This window comes from Vanacampus margaritifer, chromosome 2, assembly GCF_051991255.1.
Source record: "Vanacampus margaritifer isolate UIUO_Vmar chromosome 2, RoL_Vmar_1.0, whole genome shotgun sequence".
Taxonomy (NCBI): domain Eukaryota; kingdom Metazoa; phylum Chordata; class Actinopteri; order Syngnathiformes; family Syngnathidae; genus Vanacampus; species Vanacampus margaritifer.
This window is the reverse complement of record NC_135433.1, coordinates 51,174,943-51,185,646: the sequence shown is the minus strand read 5'-3', so window position 1 is coordinate 51,185,646 and position 10,704 is coordinate 51,174,943. Positions and strand designations below refer to the sequence as shown.

General features: G+C 39.7%; 1 protein-coding gene and 1 non-coding gene across 2 annotated transcripts; both read right to left on the bottom strand.

Moving 5' to 3' along the window:
• Positions 1–850: 850 nt before the first annotated feature.
• Positions 851–10,704, bottom strand: kri1 (KRI1 homolog). The gene is made up of 18 exons (XM_077559501.1): positions 10,505–10,704; positions 10,299–10,375; positions 10,116–10,218; positions 9,909–10,008; positions 9,768–9,825; positions 9,644–9,693; positions 9,423–9,519; positions 8,393–8,470; positions 7,550–7,665; positions 6,994–7,222; positions 6,420–6,590; positions 5,489–5,564; positions 4,913–5,019; positions 3,855–4,023; positions 3,639–3,769; positions 2,170–2,234; positions 1,746–1,841; positions 851–1,662 (listed from the first exon to the last, which is right to left on the bottom strand). Exons 1-18 carry the CDS (start codon positions 10,587–10,589, stop codon positions 1,122–1,124), a joined length of 2,349 nt encoding a protein of 782 aa, XP_077415627.1. The 5' UTR covers positions 10,590–10,704; the 3' UTR covers positions 851–1,121.
• On the bottom strand, positions 2,308–2,410 carry LOC144047468 (Z30 small nucleolar RNA). The gene has a single exon (XR_013293038.1). It is a non-coding gene; the product is annotated as a Z30 small nucleolar RNA (small nucleolar RNA).

The following is a 10,704-nucleotide window of genomic DNA, read 5'->3' as shown; positions in this document are numbered from 1 at the left end:
GAAGCTTTTGTGAAGCATCGAACCGCTTGGACGAATTGCTTTGAAAATGGTATGAGTTTTTGAAGCTTCAGTTATAGGGTCCTCTGCTGGAGAAAAGCAAAACTGCAGTGGATTTAAAACGTCTTCGCTTTGAAAACTTTGACGCTCTAACACACACGCATGCACGGAATAACTTCTTTTTAAACAAATTAAGATTGGTAAATGTCTGAATTGGGTTACTGATTCAACAGTCCTGAGGAAATATTTCATAGGTTGAATGAGCCAAAATTGGTTATGTGGCAAGGGAAACTCAAATGAGGCACATTATTTATTTCTCTCGTCTAATCCAAAAGAACAAGTCGTGTGACCTGACATGGCGTGACAGATAAAGCTTGAAGCAATCTATCAAACTGGTGCACACAAAGTCCCCTGGTGGCCGAAATTTAAAGTGTAACTTGAACTACTCAGCCTTTTTGCTGTCTGCTGTCGAGGAACAATTATAAACACAAATTGGCAACGAAAGCATGTATATTTAATTATTGAGTAATATTTGTTTTGTGTATGACTCATTTGGGTATTGTTTTCATTGGGTGTTTTTAGGAGCGTCAAAATTAGTGTGTTCATTTTTAGCTGATTTAAAGTTCTTTTAACACCACAAATTTTTTAAATGTACGATTAATGGCCACGCCTTACTTGGAAAACTTGTACTGGGGGAATTCCAGTCGTAACGCAGCAGACACGTCCACGTCAAAATTTAGGAGTAATAAATGTGATAAAAATGCATATATTTGTGAGGACTGGGGTCAAGTTGTATTTTACAGTTTTAAAAATGTGCAGAATTTCACAAGTTACTTCATGTTAAAGATTAGATTTAAAAAATGCACTGAGCTGTCACCGTCTTACAAATGCAATTATGCCATCTAGTGGCAGAAATATGACCTCAACACAAATCAATATCACACTCGTTTTTTTTACATAACAGTACATCTTTTTAATTTTAACTTAATTATATGAATTATGAAATTACTGTATCAGTGACTAAAAGATGCAGCCATATTTCTATTAGTTAAAAAAAAATCTACTTTTTTGTTAACAAGAGTAGAAAACTTAGACAAAAACATTTTAGGCCACTGCCGCAGTAACTAGTGACTCTGTTTGGCAGTCTTCTTCTTCTCTTGATCTTTCCGTTTTTGCCTTCCCAGCTGTCTGAAGAATAGTCTCTTGGGATTCAAACCGTATGCCTTCAGTCTCTGCTTACTAAACTCCTGGCCTCCAATTTTAACCCCAACTGCTCCTTGTTTGCTGTGTCCACCTGATAGCTTGTGCTTCTTTTTGGCCCATTTTGTCTTCGCCTCGTCTTGAATCTGAACCTCTTTTTCAGTAGAGAGTGGCTGGGGTTTGATCTTTTTATTGGGAAATTCATTTCTGACCTGAACCTCTTCATTAGTAGGAAGGGGCTGGGGTTCCTCTTCTAGTTTGATCTTTTTTGTGAGAAACTCATCTTCTGGTTCCTTTACATCCGAGCCAAACTGCTGATGAGCTTGTGCAGCCTCGTCCGATGTGTCCATCATAGAGGCCGTGCCGCTGTCCTCGACTTCTCCGTTGTGCCTTTCAGCATTTTTCACACGGTCGCGGCGCTTCTTTCCCATCATGGGTTTCGTATGTGCCACCTCATTATCATTTCTGGTGGTCCGAAGGAGATAAAGATGCCACAAATGTCATCAGCCATAAATGAGGGTAGAAAAATAGCAGTGTGTTCAACTCACTCAGAATACAAAGAAATCAGTATTTCTCTTTTCTTCTTATCATTCTTTGATTTCATTTTGTAGTTCCTCAAATCATTCATCTCTTCCTGGTCAGATCTGGTGGGAACAAAATAATTGATCATCAGTTAGCTGACGCATATATCTAAGAGCTGCAAATCACAGTAAATAACTGTAGTGGGGGAGCCATCAGGGCCAGCAAGGCGAAGGCCTAAACACTATGCATGACTTTGTACAAATTGATGTTTATCATATAAATATTGACTTTGAACTGCGCCATATGACGTATGTGGAACAGTTGCATGCCACTGTTGCGTTATTGTATAGTACTGACTTTTATAATTGCAAGGTATTAAGAGGTTGATTAAGACAGGTGTATTAACACCCCATTACCTAATGCATGGACTGTTACTGTAAGCCACAATACCTGTGCATGCAGGTCTTCTTCAGAGAGCACCATCGATTGAGATCCTTATCATCAGCATTTAAGATCTGTGGAATTTAGAGAGTCCATCATCAAGTGTGACGAAGCATTTGAGAGTCACGTAGTTAGACACTCTGTGGTCTGCTCAGAGAGAAGATTAGATTGAAGTTTACAATCATTCCCTGGCCAGAGCTCTCCCATTAAGGAGGCAATACCAGGTCATCTAGAAGGCTCATCACTGCAGATTCATGTTAAACCCCACCGGCATGACCATTGGGACCATCAACCATTCTGGAAACGTTTTAGTGGAAGTCACATTTGTCTCATCTTACACTGCTAATAGCATATTTTAACACAATATTTTGAAGTCTGTTTGCTATGTGAAAAACATGTCCATTTTTTTTTTCATTTTCTGTGTTTTTACATTTCTGGGATGTCTGCATTCAGTTTCATCCCCAATTATTATTTTTTAAATAATTAAATGACAAAAACGGGCATAAATGTTTTTCACATAGCAGCGACGATATGAAGAAGAAGAAAAATGTAATCTACAGTGGAACCTCGGAGTTTGAACGTCTCAGAACTCGTACAATTCAGACTTCAACCAAAAATAGTAAAACATGCCTCGGAATTTGAACTCATTTTCGGAGTTCGAACACCCAAGCAAAGCAAGCTAAGACCAACATACCTTGAAAACGGGAAAACGGCTAGCTGAGCGAAGCCGAATGCTCACGTTGCGGTAGTTGAGACGATTGCACTGCTCATTTCCAGTCAGATCGTTAATACTCCCGGAGGTGCTCCATACTCGCAAGTGCATTTAGATTTTTCCACGACAATTTTCTTCGCCGTGGGCCCAAAGAAAGACAACAGTGCCAGCGGTAGTAAAGAAAAACATACAGTGCTACGAACCACAGTGGAATTAGGAAGGAGATTATCGCGCAGATGTAACTACCGTGACTACTTCTGTAAATACTGGCATGAGGACCCCCTTAGCTGTTCAACAACATGCCTGAAGTTTAAAAAAACGCATGCAAGGACCGCTTAGTAGTCTAACAATATGCCCAATGTAAAATACACAAAACTCAGCACTGAACTAAAGCTAGCATTAACATAGCATTTATCATCCACTGATGCCATCACACCACAACAGGTAAGTTAAGGTATTTTTATTGTTTGAATACTGTACTATACTGTAAATGTAAAAAACATAAATAGAAATTAAAATAGGAATTTCTGTTTTTGGAGCTTGGGAACGGATTAATTGCATTTACAATATATCCTTGAGGGAAAAAAATTCGGACTTCGAACACTTCGCAGAAACAAATTATGTTCAAACTTCGAGGTACCACTGTATATTTGAACGAGTCTTTTGAGACAATGTGTGGCATTATAAGATCAGCTTCTGTTGAGGACTTTGAGAGGTCCGCACTTGCCAGTGCCTTTCTAGACAGCCGAAGTGTTTCTATGCCTACCTCACCAGTGGACAGACCAAAGTCATTGGGCAGGACCTGCCTGTAACGAAACCTGCATGGGATGTCGTCAATGATGTCCTCATAGTCCAATTTATAGTATTCATCCAGGTACTGCTCAAAGCTTTTCTCCTCTGACATGACAAAAATATTCATTCAGACAAACGCAGCATTAAAATTGTCAAGTAATATGTGCGTGATGGAAAGCCTGCCACTTACGTGGATCAAACAAAGGTTTGCTTTTTGTGACCACTTCTGCAAAGTGAGACTTCCTTTTCTTCTTGCCCATTTGAGGTATATCTGCCTTCTTCATTTTCCTCTTCTCCTTTTTATTCTTTTTATTTATTTTAGACACACTGTGCTGGCTGGGGTCGTAGTCAGCATCCATCTGTTTCAATATATGGGAAGATGTCTCAAAAATTTAGAGTAGACCTCTCACTAAAGCCTAAGGCAAAAGTCGCCAAAAGTCGCAGACTGGCTGTGGAAGTTATTGGTACTACACATGCAAATACTACAGGTCTTGTGAGGAATAATCAACAACACGTACATTGGGTTTGGCTAAAGTTAGAAGCACAGTTAGCTGAAGCTTTGGAAGAGCGGTGGACCTCAAAAGTCATACTCAAGTACTCCACACTTACTATTTACATGGGCCAACCCCAAGACAGAATCCATCTTATCCATACTTAGTCCGTATCCGTCATCCCCCTCTTTGCCTTAAAACCAGAGCACGCAAAACATGATGGGCAAGACTGTCTACCGTTCACTTTTTCTCAGGCACATTTTTAACTGAAACTTTTCAACTACAGTCAAAAGACAAAGGCCTTTTCTACCCAATCCAAACAAGTGTAAGTAGGGCTATTAAATGTTTTTTAATTGAGAACTCTCCCATAAATTGATTTTGCAATATTAAACGCTTTAACAGTATTAAAAACTGCTTAAACCGTTTTGTAATCAAATTCATCATTGCAGCTCTACAACAGGTGTGACTGTTACGTGCATCAAAAGCACAACGCATGCTAGCACATAAAAAAGATTAACCAAATGCCTAACGGAAGTCAGTTGTGCTACCTAAACATGACAAGTACATTGCCCACAAACTTTCCTCCAGGTTCAAAGCAACCATGCAGCAGCCCTGCCTCAAGGTACCAAATCCACCCGCACGCGTTTCAAACACTTGGGGCAGGTTGTGAGTGAGCCATGAGCTACATATGACAGACAGAGTATGATGACTATGATAGTTGTGTGGTGAGGCTTCTGGTAACCATGGATTCACTTACAATGAAATCCTGGTCATCACAGTGCGGCTCTGAGGGATCATAGCCAGCCTCGTCTTCAAATGTTTCTTCTTGCTTTTCTCCAGTCCACATATCCCAGTTCCAGTGCTCTGTTTTACATAGACAACAAAACACCTTAATTATGAAGACTTGGATTAAATTAAGATATCCACATACGACCTAACGCTTCACTTTTTAGTCACAGGTACATATGAAATTATAAATATAGCTTAGTATTTAATGAATCCATTTATCTCGGTATATTATGGCGGGAATGGGCTGTATATCGCTTGGTATGCACAAATATAATTAAATGATATAACCTGTCATTTTGATTGGCTGAGAGTGTTCCTAAAACTGGTACAACAAACAAACATTTGGAATCATAGCCAAACTAGTTGGAGAACCCCCACATACTCCTGGCTGGCCAGCTGGCTATGATATTAATTTAGATTCCTAAAGAAACTGCAACCACAGTGTTTGAATGCTTATCTTTGGATTTCCAGCAGACGGGCCACATTTAGTACATTGCTGCCCCCACCCCGTCAACTGGTTAAGTGATGAATTAGCAGACTTTACCCTCAACTTTATCGTCGTCCTCAAACTGAGGCTTCTCATCTTCTTGCTCTTCATAGTAAGTATCTCCAAAGAACTTCTGCAAATACAGAGAAGGGTCCTTTACAGCGTAAGAGATTCAACCAACAGCTTAACATGTGAGGCATTCGCTTTCTGATAGGACACAACAAGGTGCTCATCATTTGATCATAAAGTCCAGTTCATTAGTCAAATAGTCAATTAGACAAATAAAATGCACCTGCAGGAGGGCTGACTCTTCCCACCCAAAAAAGGATGACCTGAGGCCTTTCAGTGCAATAGTGCTCTAAGCAAATGCATTACAAAACTCAATGGTAGCCACAACTGACTGCTATGGCTTGCACTACTGTAGCATTTAGAAACCAGCCAGACATATTCTATTCAGCTTCTCCTCATTAGGGTAGTGGGTACTAACAGGTGAGCAGGATCGATCGAGCGATCAATCTATAGATAATGATCGGTCTTCATTGATACAATAAGAAAGGCATTCATTAAATAATACTGAATATAACTACTCTTGTACTGTACATTGCTTAACATAAATGAGTCATGTGCACCCATTGAGAAAATAAGCTTTTGAATCAATATTTAAAATTTTGATGACTAGATTAGCACTGACTTTGAATTCAAATCTACCTCATTACATGTACGGGCCATTACAACAAGAGGCCGTTAATACAAGCCTTCGTGGTGTAAACAAAACATCCTTGTTGCTAGGCTGGAAGGCTGCTTCTGATTGGTCAGAATTATTGTGCATGTGCCCTTTTTAAAATTGATCCGACGCTAACTAGTACAAAACTGATTCTAAAAACAATAACACTTCAAAGCGCTGGCTGTCAAGTACAAAAGTGTTCAGGGTCCAAAGCAATGTTCCAAAATATAGAGTTTGTGCTTTCATGTACGATTGTGCACCCACCTGCATGAGTTGGTCATGATGTTGTGGATCAAAGTCTCCTTCCAGATCAGCCTGACTAAAAGACAGATCATCATTGCCAGTAAGCGTCTGAAGTGTCTTCAGCTTCTCCATGATCTCGTTTCGTTTCAAGTTCTTCAGTTGCTTCAGCTGCTCCTGTTTTTGCTGCTTCTCCTATAACGAGGATGGCGTAGTGTGTCATGAATAACATTTGCCCTCTTATCAAATTCGTACTTTTCGCTTATTTTGCCCACTTGAATATTTAAGATCATCAAACAAAATTAAGGCAACGTTAACCTAAGTCCCAAGTAAACATAAAATACAGTTTTTAAAATTGTGATTTTATTTACCAATTATTAGGGTTAGGGGCTTTGAATATTTAAATATTGCCACTTTGTGCTGTTTCACTATCATTTATTTCCTGTACAAGATTGGCAGTTTTTTACTTTCTGTCATATTTGTATGTTTCATGTGCGGCTTGTGTGTGAAAACACTTTTTAAAAAAAGACTTGAATGTGGCTTATATACTCCTGCGCTCAAAGGACCACCCTGTCTTGCAGTACTTTTATTTACATACCATTTTCTTCCTTTCTTTCACTTCATCCCTTTTGCATTTTCTGCGATCGTCTTTGGAGCGCACCGAAGTGGCAATGTTGCGAGGGTAAGTCTTGATCTGATGAGCATCGGGCTCCTCAAAACGAAAGTTGTAGCTTCTCTCAAAGCTCTGCTGTTGCTCCAAGAAACTCTCGCCTTCCTCTTCGGAATCCTCCTCATCCTCCTGAACCACCTCCTCATAGGTTGGGATCCTCCAAACAATAAATTGCATTGTGTGATTGTTCATACATATTTTTACTACATACTGTAGTTGTCGGAGCTGGCGTTTATCCCAGCTTAAATAAATATATAAGTAAATAAATAAATAAAAGAAGGCAGACTCCACTCTTGACTGGTTGCCCGTCAATCACACGGCACATGCAGATACAGATAGCCATTCACCCTCAAACTCATACAGTCACTGAGAGGAAAGTGAGCCATGCTGCACATAAATCAGACAAGTAAACCACTACATACTGTCAGTGACTAATAGAAAGAGAAATCAAGGGAAATAAATATAAAATATAAATACATCCTACCTCTTGTCATCATCATCGTCGTCTTCATCTTTGTAGCGTTTGTTTAGAACATAGTCTCGGAGGAAACATTCTTTTTCGTCCAGTTCTGGGTCATTCCAGTAGTCTCGTAGGTATTTCTGTCACAACATTAACAAACCACTTTGTTTCATTATCAAAGCAGTAAAAAAAAAAAGGGGGGGGGGGCATCTGAGCGTGTACACACTAAAAGTCATTTTCAGAGGCGTTGTTGCCATGCATCCTTTTTGTATTATTATTAGTGTGGCCACGCGTACTGTTCAGAACAGGGTAGACTTGTCTTCATCTCCATCAGTTGTTTGACATTTACAATAAAAGTACAATGTAACTCAGAACACAGCAGGGAGCGCGGCATCCTTCGGGCAAACGACAATCAGCTCCTCCACATTAACAGAGGGTCCTTGGTTTAGGGCAGATCCAACTCAAAATATATCAAGGTTATGAAAGGTTTGCGCTGAACTTAGTATACCCAGCAGTGCAAGTATGGGTGGTGACGTGGCACAAGAAGCCACGTTCATTACAATACTTATGATACATTTTATGTGGACAATGATTTCTTTAAATCATGGAGACAGCCAATCAGTGTGGTCAAGTAGCGCACACACTTCGACGCCCCCCAATTATTAAAAGTTACCCGTCCACGCCAGAAAACAACAAGGCTAACATGCGTAGCTTAGCAAAAAATAAATAAAATAGTCTGTGTTGCATTCAAGGCCCGTTCAGACCATAGGAAACTACATAACCCGCGATCCACTCACAAGGGTTGTTAACTGGACAGCATCTAAATGCTCGTGTCTATGTCAGTTCTGTTAATCTGCATTTACTCACCATGTCCTTCACTTCCTCAGATGCATCAAAATCCGCCTGCCCTTTCAGCCACTCCACATAGTCGGCCTCCTCTCTGTCCTATAAACACATGAACATGTTGAGATGTTTATGGGGCTTTTGTACACATTTCGGGACTGTTATGACTGAGGTCTTAAAAGCGAAATATGCAGAATTTTCCAATGTCCATTAATAAAAAAATAAAAAACACTATTAATTTCAGTAATATGCAATATGTACTATCACATCAACGTACATTTTTTAATATAATCGTAGGTCTAGTAATCACTAATTATTTTACATAGGTTGAGCTGCACCTTCCAGGAGGCCGGTATGTTTCACTGCCATCTTTCTGCTATGGATACCCGCAGTTAAAGAATTTTGCGAACGTAATAATTGATGGTAGGATTGCGAAATGTGCGTGCTTCAAAATGCAAGCGCTTCGAAATCAGGTCCTTGCATTCTACTAGATTATGATGGCACTAAATTCCACTCACTGCGCCTTTGAGTGTTTTGTTATTCAGTTCAAGCAGTTATGCAGGATGTATTTTCCTGCTTTCTTTTTAAAGACAGATTAGTTGGTAAATTGAAATGCAAGACAAACATTGCGTCGTAACAGCGAATCGGTATCAAGAATGTTTGTCTTCACATCTCTATTTAGGAGACATTTTTATTTAACTTTTATGTGGAATACTTTTTAATGCATTCATTAATTATGTTTCCATCTTTTTTAAAGCACAGTGTTAATGTTTGAACTGAAACCTATGTCTTGTTTTTGATGAACAACTAGGTCTACTACACTTCTTCTGCATTATAATGTTGGTCATTCTGGTTTTACTTGGAGAGCAACCATTTTTATAGGTGGTATTTAGTGTCAAACGTTTGACAACCACTGCCCTAAAAGCATTTTGGTTAATTATAGAATGCATGTTAAATACCATCTATCCTTATTGTCTAAATAAATGATTTTATGTTACATACACCGCTAGACAGGGTATAACAGCACAACTTCTGACACATTCTCCGCTCTGACCTTTTCTTCCTGCGTTTTCAACCTCCTCGTTAGCAGCCCTTCTTCCTCACTGCCATTGTTGTTGTCATCATCACTGTCTTGGACGAACTTTTGGAAACTGAAAGAAATCGTTGTGATCAGGGTTTATGTTAGCTGCTTTTATTAACACATGTGGTTGGCTTGTTTAAAAAAAAAAACAAGCGTTGACTTGATTTATTTGACCTCAAAAACATGGGTGGTACCTTTCTTTCAACTGCTTCTGCTCATGAATGTAGCTGGGTGAAGAGGCCCTCTGAGGAAGGAAAAGAACAATTACAAACATGTCCAAACTGCTTGGCAGAAATCTGAGTTCATGACAATGCCCACCTGTCGTCTTTTGGCCGCCTCCTCATCATCACTGTCACTATCCTCGTCATCGTATTTTCTGAAGAATCAAATACACACACGCAATCCCTGACAGTGCTGCATTCAAATAGTATAGGTAATCACATTTAGTAGGTCACATACCCTTCCTTCTCCAGTATGACTTTACGCTCATAGTCCTTCAGGTACATGGGCTTCACTTTTGACTTTGAGGTGGATGGTTTCACATCAGTGTTGGGTGCGTCTGAGAGAAAGAAACATAAATTGCTTAGTAAGGAGTAAAGTCAGGGAGAATACCCAATATATGAAAATTAGGATTAAAGACAAACTAAACAAAAATTGTTTTAGCACCTTCTGAGTAGAATTTCACATGTTTCTGATAGATTTTCGGGTCTTTCTTCTTCAAGAGTGACAGTGTCCTGTAGAAGTCCCTTTCAACGTCTGGATCCAACTCCTAGAGAGTCGGCATACAGTTAACCACAATGATTTACTTTACTCTTGTTGACAACGTGTTAAGGGGAAAGCGATGCTTACCACATCACTGTCGTCTGAACTGGACTCGGACGATTCGGATTCATAGTCCACTTCTCGGTCTCCAAATCGATCCTTTACTGCACAACAATACACAAAATAAGTCAAAGACTGCACATCTTTGAGAAATAGCAACCAGCTAGCTTCTTTCTACGTTAGCACACGCCACGATTAATTTAGCCAGCGTTAGCTAACATTATAACACTTACGCTTCTGCAGTTCTTCCTTCTGTCTGTATATGTCATATTTCTTTGCGAATTCGGTGTTGATTGTAAAACCTACTTCGTCAGACATGATACGGTTTGGCTTTAGGACGTGTTTATAATCCAGAAACTAGTCAAACTAGCATCACAGTGGACAAGTGCGTGCGTAGAGCACGTGGTTTCCGGTGCACGTACCCTAGTGGTCC

Excerpts from the sequence above, each read along its gene's own strand:
- kri1 (XM_077559501.1), bottom strand. The coding sequence starts at position 10,589 with ATGTCTGACGAAGTAGGTTTTACAATCAACACCGAATTCGCAAAGAAA. Across the intron at positions 6,591-6,993 it reads TGAAAGAAAGGAAGAAAATG|GAGAAGCAGCAAAAACAGGA; the intron begins GTATGTAAATAA and ends TCCTCGTTATAG. Across the intron at positions 5,565-6,419 it reads ATCATGACCAACTCATGCAG|AAGTTCTTTGGAGATACTTA; the intron begins GTGGGTGCACAA and ends CTGTATTTGCAG.